Genomic DNA, 19466 nt, shown 5'->3' with positions numbered 1-19466 from the left:
CACCAGAATTAACCAGGTGCTAGTTCATGTCTGGTGCTAATTCTGTTTCAGATCTGGTTCAATAGCAAACCTTTTTTTTTTTTTTTTAGCAGATAGCATTGCTAGGAAAGTAGAGATGTACAAGGACATATAAAGTGATGCAATGATGTGACTCTCTAGCTCATGGAAAAACAACGCCAGTTCTTAGCAGGTTCACTGTTGAACTGTTGAACCGGCTCTAAACTGGCGCTAGCACCAGACATGAAACTACCACCTGGTTCACTTTGGTGGAAAAGGGGTAGAAAATGTCTGAGGAACCTTGGTCATACTGTGGTATATATTATAGCCATATTAAACCTCATACCATACTTTTTCATACTATAATAAAACATTTTATGGGATATAAAGCCACATGACTAGTTAATGTTTGCCTGCAATGACCTATGACCTATGACACTCTAGAAGTGACTGCCGCAGTAAAAGGTGCAATGTTGAGATTTCAAACATCTGGCAACCATATGGCAACACATTCCCATACTGTATATACTATTAGCAATTTGAAAACATCAATCAGCCAAACACTCAAACACAAGGAGAACATGCAAACTCCACACAGACCAAAGGTAAGATTCAAATCCCTAACCCTGGCGGTGTGAGGTAACAGTGCTAACTGCTAATCCACCGCGCCACGAGGATTTGTTATAGTTTATATAAAATGAGTTTCCTTAGCAGCTCCAGCTCACGCTAACTCTACCACACTGTCCTGTGTGACTTACAAATTACCGCAAATTACTGTAAAACCTGACATGTTGATTAGCATGATTTCCCACAATACAACAGTGTTTAAATTTTGAGGTGCACGATAGCTTAGTGTACAAATGTGTGACTGTGTGTGACTATCAGAAATCAAACTGTTTTATAGTGAACACTACAATTAAACGAGTGTAACATGTAACTCTCCTGGGAATTACAATGTACAATAAAATTTGATCTTTTTCAACTTTTGTGTAGATGTGAACGTTAAGCACACACACACACACACACACACACCTGTGATCTTACACACCCAGCGGTCATCGATAACGCAGTTGGATGATTTGAGGCGGCCGTGACAGATCTTGTACTGGTGCAGGTACGACATGGCACGTGCGATATCCGCCGCGAAAGAGAACCTGGAAACGTGAGACGTGTCACCGGGTCAGTCAGTTATAGATATACTAAACGTTTGTAAACGGAAGACGCGTCACACAATCACACAACTTTTTATTTTCTGCAATAAACGACATTTTTGTTATTTTTAAACACATTTAAAGATGTATTTCCCTAATGGATTCCCTGTTTGTTTTAGCCTACTGTAGCTAACCAGCTAATCCTGGTCAACACACACACACACACACACACACACACACACACACACACACACACACACACTACTTTACAATCATTTCCATTTGAACATGTAACTCTATAATCTGGTTAGCAGAGTAAAAACGCTTAAATGTACAAAGACCTGACGAGTGTGTACCTGAAACCCCAGTTCAGCGGGATCTCTTCGTTTAGCAGCACGTCGTTCAGGCTGCCTTTGGGACAATACTCGGTTACTATGGCAACGTTGGGCACCTCGACGCAACCTCCGAAAAACTTGCACAGGTTTGGATGGTCGAGCTCTCTAAGCGAATTTAATAATAGTTATTATTATTATTATTATTATTAATTATTTAATATATAATATGTTACGTGCCAGTTAAAAATATATATATACAGTGGAACCTCGGATTATGAGTAACGCGGTTTACGAGTGTTCCGCAAGACGAGCAACAATTAAAAAAAAAAAATTACTTGAAAAACGAGCATTGTCTTAGTTTACGAGCACCGAATATCATGTTTCACGCATGCGCTTCTTGTTTTAACACCAAGCGTCACGTAATCTTAAGTGAGCCAACGGTTTTTCTCTCTCTTGCAGTGGAATTGTAGGTAATCGTCTCTCCTGCTGGGTGAATACACACACGCGCGCGCTGTGTGTGTGTGTGCGTGTAATGTGCGTGTGCGTTTTTGAATGTGTGTGTGTGTGTGTGTGTGTGTCTGTGTAAGGCAGAGAGTTTGTGTGTTTTTTTGGCAACCTGAGAGAAGGGGGCTGTAAACTCGAGCGAGCCCACCTCTTCTCAGGGGGCCAAACAAACACACAAACTCCTCTCTGTCGCGATTGTTTTCAAAGGTGAGGAGCTGTTTAATTTGTTTGTTGTTGTTGTTGTTTACTTTACAGCAGTGATCCCGTTAGTATGCGCTCATGTGAGTGTGACTAGGAATGTTCCTTGCTAATTTTTAAACGGTTTTAAAAACGGTCTATCCGTTAATGTGTGTGTGTGTGTGTGTGCACGCACATTTTACACACACCCACCCTGCGTGCACAAACAAAAACAGTTATCTGTCGGGATTTATTTTTACATTTTTTTAAGGTAAAGTACAGGTTAATTTGTTTTATTATTACTTTATATTTTGTATTAATTATATTTATGTATTTATTTTTTTGGGCTGTAGAACGAATAATTTAAGTTTCCATTATTTTCTATGGGAAAATAAAATGTGGTTTACGAGTGTTTTGGAATACGATCCCGCTTCCGGAACGAATTAAGCTCGTAATCCGAGGTTCCACTGTATACAGAACTATGAAAAACATGTTTAAGTATAAATAATCACATTTATTTGGACTGTGTGTGTGTGTGTGTGTGTGTCACCTGACTTGCTTGACTTCCTGCCTGATGACTTTTGACAGAGAAAACGTCTTCGTATTAATCTGCTTAATGGCGACGGTTCGTCCATCACTGAAAAATCAAGCAAATAGTAGTGTGTGAGTGTGTGAGCTTGTCTGTGTGAGTTTGTATGTGTGTGTGTGTGTGTGTGTGTGTGTATATGGGTGCAGGTGTGTATGAGTGCTCACTAGATGCCGGTGTTTGTAAAGAGCTGTTTGCGTGAGGCTGGCATGCCGGTGCAGGAGCCGAGGCCCGTCATACAGCTGGCATTGGAGTCGATGTTCATCGCTGGAACGCTGATTATACTACCCATCACCACCTGAGCAACGGGGTCTACACACACACACACACACACACACACTAAAAACCCTGACAAAGCTCCTACTTTACTCTGCCAAGACACCTATACACATATAAGGCCAAAGCAATAATACAGAACTTAAACTCTCCCACACACACACACACACACACACACACACACACACACACTTACCCTGTTTTATTTCATTGAAGTCTATGATCCAGCTCTCATCCCACAACAACTTCTGTTTTTGATACCTGAACCACTACAACAGAACAAAAGCATCACACAGTGTGTGTACATATGTGTGTGTGTGTGAGAAAGAGAGAGAAAGAGAGGGAGAGTGTGTGTGTGAGAGAGAAAGTGTGTGTGTTCTCACCATGGCAGTGGAGAAGAAGCTGATGATGACAATGGTCACAATTATCCCAATAGCTGCACGTACTGAAGCACTGAGAGGACAATCACCGCAGTCGGCTGGGCAGGTGGAACAGCTCTCCTCTTCCAGACACACACCGTCCCCACACACTACACACACACACACACACACACACAGAGTCACCTGGACACGCTCTCTTCCTCACACACACCATCACTGCAAATCTACTAAATCTCCAATACTAAAACTTAAAACTGGCACACACTTTTTCTTTTTACACACACACACACACACACACACACGCACACACACACACACACTAGGTGAACATGTGAACAGAGTGACAGTACTGATGGAGGGCAGGACGTTGCTCTTGGCCTCCAGAGCCACTTGCATGTTCCCGACTCGGATGTGTGCGATCAGAGACGTCAGACCCTCATGGATCAGAACCACCTACACGCAGGGGACATGGGGGGGGGGATCACACAACCATTAATTAATACTTTAATTAGAGCTCTGTGTGTGTCATGAGGAGATTGTAAAGATGTTATTGAAATCACGAGTATCACATGATCTCTCAGTACACCATATAGTATGTCAACAACAACCACCCACAGATCCACCACCCACAGATCCACCCAACACTTGGTCTCAGACCCCCACACTGACCCCACCCCACTCACTTTGACTTCTCTGAGGAATTCCGCCCACTGGCCTAAAGCTCATATATCAAAAAGAATCAAGATTCTCTGGAAAGCAACATCTAAAAATCTTTAGTTGAAGGTTAAGCGACTCGCTCTAGGACCCAGCAGTGTCAGCATGGTGGTACCAGGTTACACAACCTTTCACTCAGGTGTCCAGAACTTTATACACTTATCCACCACTGCCAGAACACCGGCCCACGCACCCCTTTGTGGAGGACAGTAGCTGTTAACGCACATGTACATTAAGCCTCGTGGAACACACAAAGTCTTGATCAAAATATCCAGCCAGGGATGCCAAAAGTGAGGTTGGTCTTGGCAACTTGGCAGATCCTCAAGAAGAAGGTTGGCCTAGTACAAGTGCTTGCTTGATTGCAGGATTAAAGCTCATGACAAATCCAGAAATGCCACCTGGTTTGGTTTGCAGTACCTAGGCTACCTGTGACCACGGACCCTTACTATCCGGGGCAAGGTGTCTCGAAGCCCACTGCAGTCGTTCCCGTAAACATTCAGCGACTAAAACGCCTCATCCTTGAAAATCAATGGATAACTTGTCACCAACTTGCGGAACAGACGCATCTGTGTGTGTGAACTGTACACACACTTACTCACCAACACAACTTGCACATTTCAGGAACTCGGCTGGGAGTTATCGCTGGGAGGTGTCGCCACATCCCCTGTACAGTCCTGAACTCGCTCCAAGACATTTACACATGTTTGGGCCTCCAAAGGAGTTCCTGGGAGTCCGGTGTTTCAGATGTGAATCAGGCAGTCCGATCACGGCTCCGGCATTTGGAGAAAACTTTCTACCTTGATGGTGTCCAAGCACTAGTGACACACTGGGATGAGTGCATTCATTCTTGTAGAATTATGTATCAGCCAAATACAATGATTATATTATGATTCGTCACTATGCCATGCCCAAGCCTTGTATGCCACTGATACCAGGTACCAAAGAGAAATTAAAAGGTCTTTAAAATATTCGGTTTATTTATTTTACTTAATTCTGTAATAGTAAATATTTCCCAAGCAACAGTGTACTTTTGTAGTGTATTTTTATTAATATATCTTGTCATAATTATGCCATTTCATTTCAACCGTTCTGCTACTTATTAAAGCATGTTATTAAAGCAGATTAAACCTGTTTTTAATTTCTATTATTAAAAATTTTAATAAAACAGAGACATCTGATCTTTAATTTTTTTTTATACTAGTATCAAAATGTCCTAGAGCAACTCCTGATTTCTCGAGTCAACAAGAAAACTTTTTTTAAACTATCAGTCTCAGTATCGGGATACTAAACTTAAAGAAAAAAATCAGTAACACCACTAAAGAAAATCAGTGGTATTGCCCCTCCCTACAGTTACACAAGTCATTTATTAATTTATTTAAAGCACAAGATTAATTGTTTTAGTAAAATAGTCATATTATTAATATGAAAAAGCTACACAAATCCAAAATATGTTTTATCTGTCTATGTCTGTTCTCATACAGTGAGACCTCGGATTGCGAGTAATGCGGTTTGTAAATGTTCCACAAGACGAGCAAAAAATTTTAGTAACTTTTGACTTGGAAAATGAGCACGTCGGTTTTTCTCTCTCTTGTGCTGCGGAATTGTGGGTAATCGTCTCCCCTGCTGGGTGTTCTCTGGATGCGCGTCTCTTACTGGTATAATCAACATCCGTGCACGCGTGTACTGTTACACTATAATATGCGTGTACTGTTTCACTATAACACCACGTGTGTGTGTGTGCTTAAAACATATTTTATTTTGTGTCTGTATGCGTGTGTAAAGCAAAAGCAAGTCTCATTAGAGAGGTTAAAGATCCATTTTCTCTCTCTGTATCAGCCTGCTCTTTGTGTCTGTGCATGCGCGTCTCATTGGAAACCGTAACCCCCCCCATCCCCCCCCCCCCCACACACACATGCACCCCTCCTACTTTCGCCTTCACAGACACACACACACTCCTTCTCTCAGCTCTACACAGAAACACTGCTCTGTCGCAATTCTTTTTAAAGGTAAAGTGCAGGTTAATTAGTTTTATTTTTACTTTCTTGTTAAATAAAGAGATTTCTTGTTTATTTTTCCCCAAAAAAAATACATAAAGTGTTTCCGTTGTGTGCACCATGTGTGTGAAGGAGTGGCGAAAGGGTAACTGTGCAAGACGAGAAGGGGGGGGGGAGGGGGAGAGGCTCCTTATTTTAGCTTCACACACACAAACATACACAGTCAGATTCATTTTTACTTGTTTTAAAGGTAAAGTGCAGGTTAATTTGTTTTATTTGTACTTAATATTTTGTGTTAATAATTTTTATGTATTTATTTTTTGGGCTGTGGAACAAATAATTTAAGTTTCCATTATTTCTTGTGGAAAAAATTTTTATTTGGTTTACGAGTGAGCCACTTCTGGAACGAATTATGCTCATAATCCAAGGTTCCACTGTATTCAGGTTTTCTAATTTGTGTGTGTGTTTGTGTGTGTGTTTGTTTGTGTAAAAGAGAGACCTTGGCAGACCAGTTGGTTTGGGTCATTTTGCCGGATACAGAGATGGTGTGTGTGAAGATTTTGCCATCATCAGGAATCCATGGACCACAGATCCTCTCATCCGCTGCTTGCTTTAGAGTGAGAGAGAAAGTCATTTAATTGTGTGTGTGTGTGTGTGTATGTCTGTATGTGTGTGTGTGTGTGTGTAATTGTAATTTTGTGTGTGTGTGTGTGTTTGTGTGTGATTGTAATTGCGTGTGTGTGATTGTGTGTTATTGTGATTGTGTGTGTGTTTGATTTCTGTGTGTGTAATTGTAATTGTGTGTGTGTGTAATTGTGATTGTGTGTGTGTGTGTGTTATTGTGATTGTGTGTGTGTTTGATTTCTGTGTGTGTGTGTAATTGTAATTGTGTGTGTAATTGTGATTGTGTGTGTGATTGTGTGTGTGTAATTGTGATTGTGTGCGTGTAATTGTGATTCTGTGTAATTGTAATTGTGTGTGTTTGTGTGTGTGTAATTGTGATTGTGTGTGTAATTGTGATTGTGTGTAATTGTGATTGTGTGTGTGTAATTGTGATTGTGTGTGTGTGATTTTTGTGTGTGTATGTGTGTGTGTAATTGTGATTGTGTGTGTGTAATTGTGTGTGTGTAATTGTGATTGTGTGTGTGTGATTTTTGTGTGTGTATGTGTGTGTGTGTAATTGTGATTGTGTGTGTGTTTGTTTGTTATTGTGATTGTGTGTGTGTTTGTGTGTGTGTGTATAATTGTGATTGTGTGTGTGTCTGTAATTGTGATTGTGTGTGTGTAATTGTGATTGTGTGTGTGTGTTTGTGTGTGTAAAATTGTGATTGTGTGTGTGTAATTGTGATTGTGTGTCTATAATTGTGATTGTGTGTGTGTAATTGTGATTGTGTGTGCGTGTAATTGTAATTATGTGTATGTGTCGATAATTGTGAATGTGTGTGTGTAATTGTGATTGTGGTTGTGTAATAGTGATTGTGTGTGTGTGTCTGTAATTGTGATTGTGTGTGTGTCTGTAATTGTGATTGTGTGTGTAATTGTGATTTTGTGTGTGTGTAATTGTGATTGTGTGTGTGTGTTTGTGTGTTATTGTGTGTGTAATTGTGATTGTGTGTGTATGTGTGTGTGTGTAATTGTGATTGTGTGTGTAATTGTGATTGTGTGTAATTGTAATTGTGTGTAATTGTGATTGTGTGTGTGTAATTGTGATTGTGTGTGTCTGTAATTGTAATTGTGTGTGTGTAATTGTGAGTGTGTGTGTGTGTGTTATTGTGATTGTGTGTCTGTGTGTTTGTTATTGTTATTTAGTTTGTGTGTGTGTAATTGTGATTGTGTGTGTGTAATTGTGATTGTGTGGGTGTAATTGTGATTGTGTGTGTCTGTAATTGTTATTGTGATTGTGTGTGTGTAATTGTGATTGTGTGTGTGTAATTGTTATTGTGTGTGTGTAATTGTTATTGTGTATGTGTAATTGTTATTGTGTATGTGTCTGTAATTGTGATTGTGTGTGTGTGATTGTGATTGTGTGTGTGTCTGTAATTGTGATTGTGTGTGTGTAATTGTGATTGTGTGTGTGTAAAATTGTGATTGTGTGTGTGTAATTGTGATTGTGTGTGTCTGTAATTGTGATTGTGTGTGTGTAATTGTGATTGTGTGTATATGTGTGTGTAATTGTGATTGTGTGTGCGTGTAATTGTAATTATGTGTATGTGTCTGTAATTGTGATTGTGTGTGTGTAATTGTGATTGTGTGCATGTGTGTAATTGTGATTGTGTGTGTAATTGTGATTGTGGTTGTGTAATAGTGATTGTGTGTGTGTCTGTAATTGTGATTGTGGTTGTGTAATAGTGATTGTGTGTGTGTCTGTAATTGTGATTGTGGTTGTGTAATAGTGATTGTGTGTGTGTCTGTAATTGTGATTGTGTGTGTAATTGTGATTGTGTGTGTCTGTAATTATGATTGTGTGTATATGTGTGTAATTGTGATTGTGTGTGTGTCTGTAATTGTGATTGTGTGTGTAATTGTGATTTTGTGTGTGTGTAATTGTGATTGTGTGTGTGTGTGTTTGTGTGTTATTGTGTGTGTGTAATTGTGATTGTGTGTGTATGTGTGTGTGTGTGTAATTGTGATTGTGTGTGTAATTGTGATTGTGTGTAATTGTAATTGTGTGTAATTGTGATTGTGTGTGTGTAATTGTGATTGTGTGTGTCTGTAATTGTAATTGTGTGTGTGTAATTGTGATTGTGTGTGTGTGTGTTTGTTACTGTGATTGTGTGTCTGTGTGTTTGTTATTGTTATTTAGTTTGTTTGTGTGTGTGTAATTGTGATTGTGTGTGGGTGTAATTGTAATTGTGTGTGTGTAATTGTGATTGTGTGTGTGAAATTGTGATTGTGTGTGTCTGTAATTGTTATTGTGATTGTGTGTGTGTAATTGTGATTGTGTGTGTGTAATTGTTATTGTGTGTGTGTAATTGTTATTGTGTATGTGTAATTGTTATTGTGTATGTGTCTGTAATTGTGATTGTGTGTGTCTGTAATTGTTATTGTGATTGTGTGTGTCTGTAATTGTGATTGTGTGTGTGTAAAATTGTAATTGTGTGTGTGTAATTGTGATTGTGTGTGTCTGTAATTGTGATTGTGTGTGTAATTGTGATTGTGTATATGTGTGTGTAATTGTGATTGTGTGTGCGTGTAATTGTAATTATGTGTATGTGTCTGTAATTGTGATTGTGTGTGTGTAATTGTGATTGTGTGCATGTGTGTAATTGTGATTATGTGTGTAATTGTGATTGTGGTTGTGTAATAGTGATTATGTGTGTGTCTGTAATTGTGATTGTGTAATAGTGATTGTGTGTGTGTCTGTAATTGTGATTGTGTGTGTAATTGTGATTGTGTGTGTGTCTGTAATTGTAATTGTGTAATTGTGATTGTGTGTGTCTGTAATTGTGATTGTGTGTGTGTCTGTAATTGTGAGTGTGTGTGTGTGTCTGTAATTCTGAGTGTGTGGGTGTAATTATGATTGTGTGTATATGTGTGTAATTGTGATTGTGTGTGTGTAGTTGTGATTGTGTGTGTGTAATTGTTATTGTGTATGTGTCTGTAATTGTGATTGTGTGTGTGATTGTAATTGTGTGTGTCTGTAATTGTGATTGTGTGTGTCTGTAATTGTGATTGTGTGTGTGTTTGTGTGTGTGTGATTGTGTGTATGTGTGTGTAATTGTGATTGTGTGTATGTAATTGTGATTGTGTGTGTGTAATTGTTATTGTGTATGTGTCTGTAATTGTGATTGTGTGTGTGATTGTAATTGTGTGTGATTGTGTGTATGTGTGTGTAATTGTGATTGTGTGTATGTAATTGTGATTGTGTGTGTGTAATTGTGATTGTGTGTGTGTCTGTAATTGTGACTGTGTGTGTGTTTGTGTGTGTAAAATTGTGATTGTGTGTGTGTCATTGTGATTGTGTGTGTCTGTAATTGTGATTGTGTGTGTCTGTAATTGTGATTGTGTGTGTGTAATTGTGATTGTGTGTGTGATTGTAATTGTGTGTGTCTGTAATTGTGATTGTGTGTGTGTGTCTGTAATTGTGATTGTGTGTGTGTTTGTGTGTGTAATTGTGATTGTGTGTGCGTGTAATTGTGATTGTGTGCATGTGTGTAATTGTGATTGTGTGTGTAATTGTGATTGTGTAATTGTGTGTGTGTAATTGTGATTGTGGTTGTGTAATAGTGATTGTGTGTGTGTAATTGTAATTGTGTGTGTGTAATTGTGATTGTGTGTGTGTCGGTAATTGTGATTGTGTGTGTGTATTTGTGATTGTGTGTGTCGGTAATTGTGATTGTGTGTGTCTGTAATTGTGATTGTGTGTATGTATGTGTGTAATTGTAATTGTGTGTGTGTGTAATTGTGTGTGTGTGTGTAATTGTGATTGTGTGTGTGTAATTGTGATTGTGTGTGTGTAATTGTGATTGTGTGTATGTGTGTAATTGTGATTGTGTGTAATTGTGTGTGTGTAATTGTGATTGTTTGTGTGTGTGTAATTGTGATTGTGTGTAATTGTGTGTGTGTGTGTGTGTAATTGTGATTGTGTGTATGTGTGTATATTTGTGATTGTGTTTGTGTCTGTGTGTGTGTGTGTGTGTGTGTGTTTGTAATTGTGATTGTGTGTATGTATGTGTGTAATTGTGATTGTGTTTGTGTATGTGTGTGTCTAATTGTGATTCTGTGTTTGTGTGTGTAATTGTGATTGTGTATGTGTGTGTGTGTGTGTGTGTATATAATTGTGATTGTGATTGTGTGTGTGTGTGTGTGTGTGTGTACCATGTAACCCATTGGGCAGGAGTGGATGTTAGCGTGGTGAATGCAGCAGTTCTCTGCGTTCGCATCTTTCCAGTTACTGGGACACTCCTGATGTTCACAGAATCGACGAGCTTCAGCAGCATCTGTGATTGACCTACAACACACACACACACACACACACACACATACAAACACATACACACACACACACAAGGGATGTAAGTGATAAAGACTTAAGTGATAAGCATTAACTACAGAGAAGAGATAAAATGGCAGATACAAAGATTTTAGACAAAACAGACAAATATAAAGAGAGAGGCAGACAGATGAATGTGTGTGTGTGTGTGTGTGTGTGTGTGTGTGTTTGTACCTGTGTATGAATAGGTTATGGTCCACGGCCCACTGATAAAACTCCTCATTAACTGTTATTGAGTAAATGACGTTAAACTCCTCACCGCTCAGAATCTTTTCTGGGGGACGTAACACCCAGGCCATCTCTAATCCTACACACACACACACACACACACACACACCATGTGATTTGATTATTTCTGTTGTTACCAAACACATAAATATTTATTAAAAACAATAATACAGTAATAACTGAAGTATGTCGTATGTTTTCTCCTGTTCCTCTGTGAGATATGAATCTATATTACTTTAATATTATATTAAAAGTATTGGCACCTCCACAGTCGATCATGTTCAGCTCGTCTGGTTTCTCCAGCGGCCAGCAGTCGTACTCGCTGTTGTCCAGATCGTGCCATGCAACGACTGCCACAACCAGGAGGACCTGAGGACACGGGAGAGAGAGAGAGAGACAGAAATGTCAGGATGGAGGAAGGAAAAAAGTGTTTTCTTACAAACTAAAATAATAATAATAATAATAATAATAGTCTTTACCAGGTAAGTGCCTCCACAACACCTGGATGGGTTCATGTGGATGTGATGAAGTGATTCAGCTCTGTTCAGGACGAATGCGTGCTCTTTTAATGTGCAGAAGAACCAGAGACGCACTGATGAAGAGGAGAAAGGGGCGGAGCTTCTGGAGGACGACCCAGAGCTGGGATTTGATTGGTACTGTAGTGTTACTCCTCCCCACAATAGAGGATTTAGCATACTGCGTGTACAGGTCACAAAACAACATCACGTTATCGTCATCATCTCCGTTATAATGGTCATCATCACGACCACCGCAACCATCATCATCTTCATCATCTTCATCATCAATCTGTAGGGAAACAGGAACATCAACATCACTCCCTTGTGGTCACGTCCCAAACCACACACCTGATTTTCGCCACTAAACACTGAGACTGAAATTCCAGGTATCACACACAGATGTGTAGGTTCGCCCATGTGATTGCACACTGTACATCTTACAGACGGTCAGTATACACAGGGTAATGTGAGAACTAACCGGAAATTATTAGTGCAATGCTTAGAACAAAAACTACAAGAAATATATATATTTTTTAAAAACATAAATAAAGCATATAAATCACAAGTTCAAAATACTTACGTGCTGTAAATAAAGTGCACTTTCTGGCATGAAGCTGCTTTACACTCTTTGTCTGTAATTAAAATTTCGTAGTGTTAATCTTGTATAGGTTCTCACATTCTTATACTCAAATATTAAACACAGCCACACTGTAAATTCTGTCCATCAGCTCTACTGTAAATATCTTTATTTTGCAGGATGTTTACACTCTTGTACAGTTTAAAGACTTTTCAATCTTAAAGTCGTAATTGTAACTTCCTTCCTACTGTTCTATTTTTAAAGGAAGTTTGTAGTAACTGTAGAATAAAGAAGCAGAGATTATGAGTAGAAATGATTTCAGACAAGAACTGAGTCTCTGATTCCACAAAACCTTTTACTGAGGACCACGACTTTAACACAACTAAACCAATGTGCCATGTGGGGAGGTACAGGCTCCATACACACTCCGTACACACTTCAAAACAAATCAGATTGTATACCTGCTAAGATACACTCAGGTATTTTTACATTTTACTAAAATAAAAAAATAAAACAAAAAATATTTTTTCATTATTTTATTTTAAATAGTGAAGGTTCCGCACACACTTTCTTTGATAAACATTAAAACAAAATGTCATTTCCGTTATCAGATGAGAAGACCGAGGTCAGACACGGTAACATGCCGGCTGTGTGTACGTAGTGTGTACTAGCAACAGACATACTGGGTTTGGTTAGAAAAAAGAAAAGAAAAAGGTGTAGATTTGTAGATAAATACACATGACTGTAGTAACAACTGTACAGTATAGAAATAATGTAATGTAAAAATAAAATAGAAATGACCACATGAACATCTGTCTTACACACACACACACACACACACACACACACTATGGGCAATTTGATAACAGCAATTAGCCTAATCTGCATGTCTTTGGACTGTGTGCAAACTTCATGCACTGAAACCTTTATGAAGTTTGTCGCCCAGCAGGGTTAAGACGAATCGACCCCTCAGCCCTGGAGGTACAAGGCAACAGTGCTAACCGCTACGCCACAGTGTCGCCTATTTATCTATCATTTTATTTCTTTACAAAGTAAAATGGTTTGTTTATTATAAAATTTCGTTTGATATATAATAAACATGTCTATTTAATCCAAGTTTCAAAGTTATCATTAATTAAAAATTTTCATTCAGATAAATTATTTTTTAACCTGATTTTATTCTAACGTTCAATAGACATTTAAGGAGTTAATGTGCATCACCGCCATCTAGCGTTGGAAAACGGTGCTGCACTGACACCTAGCGGAGAAAGAAATAGAGCGGTGTAAACGCAGGTAGAATACTGGTAGAATACTGCCACCTGGCGGCGACGTAAATAATAACCCTAGCGGGTATGTCAGAGTGGACACAGAAATGTTGAAGCCAGAGTTCCAGCATCCAGAATGATTTTAACTGGTGTAACATGGTGTGTGTGTGTGTGTGTGTGTGTGTGAGGCTCTAGAGCCAAAAGCAGGCTCTGTAACTTAGGTTAACATTAACTCTGACGTCACACCATTGTGACGCGTCACTCCATCAGCAGGATGTTTTCATTTCTGATCAAAGCGGCAACATTGTAACGTCGTGCCGGTGACGTCACGTGGCTTTTCACTTTGTCAGGTGCTACAACGTCATACGTCACAGTTTATCTTCCGGGAGCGTCACACGTTACCGCCATCCCGTTACAGCCAGTGTGTGTGTGTGTGTGTGTGTTAGAAGGAGCTGAGTGTAGCGCTACTGTACAGAGCGATAATGATCTCCAGCTGAAGCGACGGATTACATCTGCACATTGAGGTGTGTGTGTGTGTGTGTGTGTGTGTTTTCTCTGCACAGCTACAAAATGTTACTAGTTTATTCATTTGTTTATTAATAACTTCCCGAATATCTGCAGAGTTTAATGTTAAAGGTTTCCATGAATACTCTCGTTATTATTTCATGACCCACTCCGGTTTATTAATCTACGTGTTGTTGCACTAGTTAGCTCTGTGGTCACTAGTTAAGCTGGTTATCGCTGGTAGAGTCGCTGCTTCCGAAAGTCTCTCAGAATCGCTTCCGTCACTACCGCCGTTTCATTTCCTTCTTTCCCCACCCACATTCCGGCATCTGCGTTGCGATTCGTCGGTTCTGTTTCCGTCCTGCGCTGTGATTGGTCGAGGCCGCGGTCTCGGGGGTCAGGCCACCGCTCGAGCCGAGCTCTCAGCCAATCACGGAGCAGGGGGGCTAGCACGCGCGGAGTACGGGTGTGAAATGAAAATGAAGTCAAAGTGATTTCTCAGAATTTCTGAGGCTTTAAAAGTATTTAAAGCATAAAACCGTGTTTAATTATCTGAGATTAAAATGTAATGTTTATTGAGATGTAAATAATAATAATAATAATAATGATAATAAAATATATATATAATAATAAATATGGCAGCTTGTTCAGGGAAATGAGATACTCAACCCAGTTCCCTATATGTGTGTGTGTGTGTGTGTGTGTGTGTTGGGTGATTGGGTTCTTCTTCTTCTTTGTTGTTTAACGCTGGTCTCAGTCCTGTCACTCATGATCTCATGAGACCCTCATTCTAAAGGACGCTTAACACTGCCTTGTATTTGACATCGACTCCACCCTCGTACCATGTGTAATAACTCTATAATAACAATAATAATAATGATTGTGTGTGATGAAGCAGTGTTAGAGTTACCGCTGCGAGCGCTGATTATTTTTATATTATGTTTAGTAAAAGAACAGCGCCTCTTGCTTTTACGGTAACAGCTAGCGCCTGCCAGACGCATGAGTTCCTGATGTCGCTGTCATTAAACCATCTGTACGCTCTCGTTCCCTCACAACTCTCCCTTTCTCGCTCTCTTGCTCTCTCTTCTTAGACATGGGGAAGTACTTCTTCAGTGAGACAGAGATCAGGGGCACATGGGAGCAGGTCCTCGCTGCGTTCTGGCAGAAATACCCGAATCCCTACAGGTACTGAACATCAGAAACATCAGGAACATCTCACAGCACCTGCTAACTCCATGCTCAACTGTTCATTCCTGTCTATCCCCCTCTCTTTCTCAGCACTCATGTTTTGACCGAGGATGTGATCTTCCGTGAGGTGACCCCAGACAATCGTCTCCTTTCCCGCCGTCTCTTCACTAAGACCAATCGGCTGCCCCGGTGGGCGGAGCGAATCTTCCCCAGCAACCTATCACGATCTGTTTACATTGTGGAGGACTCGGTCGTGGACCCCAGCACTAGACGCCTCACTACTCTCACCTGGAACTTAAACCATTCCAAACTAATGGTGACCATGGCAACTGACATTATCATTAGACATGCTTTATCAGACCTGAGTCATGTGTATGAGTGCTTGCACCCAATTTTACCTTTGTGCGTGTGTGTGTGTGCGTGTGTGTGTGTGTGTTGTATCAGTCAGTGGTAGAGCGATGTGTGTTCCATGGAGAGGAGGAGACATCCAATTGGACTAGTCTCACAAGAGCAGCCTGGATCTCATCAAGAGTGTTTGGTCTGTCTAGACCTATACAGGTAGAACACACACACAGTGTCAAATTCTCATTCAGCAAGAGTCATAGACATGTGATACTCACATGACAACACACCCATGTAACCCCCCCCACCCCCCCTCTTTCAGGAGTTTGGCTTGTCCAGGTTTAAGAGTAATCAGACGAAGGCTATGAAGGGTCTGGAGTACACGCTGGCAAAACTACAGAGTGAGTCTCTAACACGTTTCTCCTCCAGCTTTACCTCTAACTGTTAGAAAGCGCTCACACTGTAGACTCCTTCCACTCATGTAGAAAAGGTGGTATTGAGTCGTCTTTACACAGCCGGGACCATTTTATTAGGAACACCTACACGCCTATCATCTGACACCAGCACAAAGCGGACGCTGCTCTCATTAATTTATCAGCGCTGAGTGTTGCTTAACTCACACACACACACACAGACACATACACACACACACATTCCTAACTTGATTTCATTTGTTTCTTCGACCTCCTCAGAATCAGCAGCTCAGAATCACCAGGCTGACGCTTCTACAGATTCCCAGAAGAAGACGGAGAACCTGGCGGCTCCCAGCAGCGCGCGAAAGCCGCCGCAGTACGTGTGATAACACTCATCTCCAGCAGTCTCAGCGGGTTCAATGCCGTAGGGTAATAAAAGATTAACCCTTGACCGCATGTTCAAGTGAAGGTGACGAACCTGGAACACCGGGGATTAAGTCCTGTGAGCTCGGATACTGAGATTTAGATCAGATTGTTTAATGTCAGGACACGGTTCATGTTTAAGTTTATTATGTAGAAGTTTATTGTTAAAACAGTGAAGAAAGTTTACTCGTCATTTTATAGAGAAATGAGGCTGAAGGAAAGAGATAAAATCTTAGCGGTTCTGTCAGGTTGCGCTTCCTGCTGGAGGAAACCTCAGGGACGGACGTGTAGTGTGACCTCATCATGTGTATTTCCCACACGCTCAGGTTCCATATGGGTTTTTTTTGTTTGTTTTTGAGAATTATATGAATATGGTGCACAGTGAATATGACGCACTACGTGAGTGTGTCTTAAACCGATCATAGTTTCATGCATGATGCGTTTTAGCATTTCAATTCATTCCTTATTTGTTTGTTACAGTTTTAGACTTTGCTTTAAAATCAATAAGGTCACAACTATCATGTGCATCATCTGCGTTTAAAACATCAATGTGAATCTTAAATGTGTGTCTGTGTGTGTGTCTGTGTGTGTGTGTGTGTTGTACAGACTGTTTATAATGAGACTGTTTTTACATTGGAATCAAATTTGCTGCCTGTTTGTGATCAGTGACGTCACATCACAAATAAGATGCATTTTTTACAAGCTGTGATAGGTCAACACCTGGATCCACGTGTGTGTGTGTGTGTGGAGTAATGATAATCCCTTGTCAATAAACAATAACAAAACTCAGTTCTTGGTTTAACCACACAGTGGCGCTATTTCACCAGTTTTTCCCCCCTGAGTTTTTGGGATGACGTCATACAGGAGCCCTGAACCACTTGGTCAGTTTAATTTAACTCTAATTTATTTACAATTATATATATATAAAAAAGGTTAATGATTTTATTACTGTTGTAATTTAAATATATTATTTTGATATTTAAACTCACTGTATCCATTTCAATAAAGTGTGTTTGTACTTTTATAAACTTGTGATTTCTGTTGATTATTACAGGATTGTGTGTTTGTGGCTTTTTAATTTCAATAGGGATCAGTGTGTGTGTGTGTGTGTGTGTGAGAGAGAGAGAGAATCAGTGTGAGGATCAGTGTGTGTGTGTGTGTGTGTGTGTGAGAGAGAGAGAGAGAGAATTAGTGTGAGGATCAGTGTGTGTGTGTGTGTGTGAGAGAGAGAGAATCAGTGTGAGGATCAGTGTGTTAGAATTAGTGTGTGTGTGTGTGTGTGTTCACATGGTGGTTAGATTTAGTTGATCACCCTCTCTACCCTCGGCCCGTCTAACAGGAAATATCATTCTGTACTTCCTGTTGCCTTTGTTCCACCTGGCATCTGCAGGACCAGCTGACTGTGTGTGTGTGTGTGTGTTTGTGTGTGAGAGAGAGAGAGAGAGAGAGAACTTTATGATTATTTTGCCCGTCATTCTTCTCACACACCGATCACTGGTTCCCATGATGCATTTCTCTAACAGCACCACGTAGAGCACCGAGGGTTGTATTCCAGCAGTGTGTGTGTGTGTGTGTGTGTGTGTTTTTGTTGGATTCCTTTATCAGTTTTCTCCTGAGGCGCCCAAATTCTCGTAAATAGGGGTTTTCTGGCCCCAGTGCATCATGGGAGATCAGGAAGTCAAATAGCCAGTGAGGAACAAGTGCTTCTTTTATTTCTCCTTCACTCCAGTGTGTGTGTGTGTGTGTGTGTGTACGTGTGTGTGTACGTGTACTCAGTAACAATGGCTTTGGGACGCTGCCATCTGCCTGCAGGATCAAATGTTTCATATGAAGTGTGTCAGAATTTGGCTTATGTTCAGAGAGTAACTTACTGGTCAGTGTGTGTGTGTGTGTGTGTGTGTGTGTGTGTGTGAGTGTGTCTTTAGTTTCTCTCTGACACACACATACAGAACGAGAAAGACCGAGAGAATTTGAGTGAAACAGTGAGTCAGGGACTGAAACTGTGTGTGTGTGTGTGTGTGTGTGTGTGTGAAAGAGAGAGAGAGACCAGTAAGTGTGAGACAGTGTGCAAGACAGTGAAAAGAGTGAAACAGGAAGTGAAAGTGAGAGAGAGGATGAGACAGTGAGAGAGTTAGACAGATGGTTAGAGCTCTGTCAGAAAGAGAGAGACAGTGTGAGAGAGGGACAGAAAGAGACTAAAAGAGTGAGACAGAGTGTAAGAGAGATGGAGTTATAGACAGTGAAAGTAAAACAGTGGGTCAGGCAGAGACAGTATGTTAGAATAAGATGTAAGACAGCATGTTAAAATAGGACAGTAAGAGTGAGACAGCGAGAGTGAGACAGTGTTTTAAAGTGAGACAGTGAGAGTGAGACAGTGTGTTAAAGTGACACAGTGAGAGTGATACTGTGTTTAAAAGTGGGATAGTGAAAGTGAGACAGCGTGTTAAATTGAGACACAGAGTGAGACAGTGTGTTTAAGTAAGACAGTGAGAGTGAGACAGCGTGTTAAAGTGAGACAGTGAGAGTGAGACTGTGTAAAAGTGAAATACTGAAAGTGAGACAGCGTGTTAAAGTGAGACACTGAGAGTGAGACAGTGTGTTTAAGTAAGACAGTGAGAGTAAGACAGCGTGTTAAAGTGAGACAGTGAGAGTGAGACAGTGTGTAAAAGTGAGATAGTGAAAGTGAGACAGTGTGTTAAAGTGAGACACTGAGAGTGAGATAGCGTGTTAAAGTGAGAGTGAAAGTGAGACAGTGAGAGTGAGACTGTGTGTTAATGTGAGACAGTGAGAGTGAGACAGTGAGAGTGAGACAGTGTGTAAAAGTGAGATAGTGAAAGTGAGACAGTGTGTTAAAGTGAGACACTGAGAGTGAGACAGCGTGTTAAAGTGAGAGTGAAATTG

At 40.2% G+C, this 19466-nt stretch overlaps 2 protein-coding genes across 2 annotated transcripts in view; one reads left to right on the top strand and one right to left on the bottom strand.

Moving 5' to 3' along the window:
* Positions 1–14103, bottom strand: part of LOC128510873 (atrial natriuretic peptide receptor 1) — a 20222-nt gene extending 6119 nt beyond the window's left edge. Inside the window, exons 1-13 of the mRNA XM_053483416.1 lie at positions 14098–14103; positions 11918–12142; positions 11599–11704; positions 11282–11414; positions 10933–11065; positions 6614–6724; positions 3757–3859; positions 3410–3555; positions 3223–3295; positions 2918–3062; positions 2715–2801; positions 1505–1648; positions 1030–1151 (exon numbers count right to left, since the gene is read on the bottom strand). Of these exons, the coding sequence (XP_053339391.1) occupies positions 1030–1151; positions 1505–1648; positions 2715–2801; positions 2918–3062; positions 3223–3295; positions 3410–3555; positions 3757–3859; positions 6614–6724; positions 10933–11065; positions 11282–11414; positions 11599–11704; positions 11918–12142; positions 14098–14103 (1534 nt within the window). The remainder of the gene's footprint in view (positions 1–1029; positions 1152–1504; positions 1649–2714; positions 2802–2917; positions 3063–3222; positions 3296–3409; positions 3556–3756; positions 3860–6613; positions 6725–10932; positions 11066–11281; positions 11415–11598; positions 11705–11917; positions 12143–14097) is intronic.
* On the top strand, positions 14071–17577 carry prelid1b (PRELI domain containing 1b). Its single transcript, XM_053482216.1, has 6 exons — positions 14071–14219; positions 15291–15384; positions 15478–15703; positions 15832–15945; positions 16052–16130; positions 16422–17577. Exons 2-6 carry the CDS (start codon positions 15293–15295, stop codon positions 16526–16528), a joined length of 618 nt encoding a protein of 205 aa, XP_053338191.1. The 5' UTR covers positions 14071–14219; positions 15291–15292; the 3' UTR covers positions 16529–17577.
* The last annotated feature ends 1889 nt before the right edge of the window (positions 17578–19466 follow it).

This window comes from Clarias gariepinus, chromosome 22, assembly GCF_024256425.1.
Source record: "Clarias gariepinus isolate MV-2021 ecotype Netherlands chromosome 22, CGAR_prim_01v2, whole genome shotgun sequence".
Lineage (NCBI taxonomy): Eukaryota > Metazoa > Chordata > Actinopteri > Siluriformes > Clariidae > Clarias > Clarias gariepinus.
The sequence above is the reverse complement of the archived record's forward strand: the minus strand, read 5'-3'. Positions and strand labels throughout refer to the sequence as shown.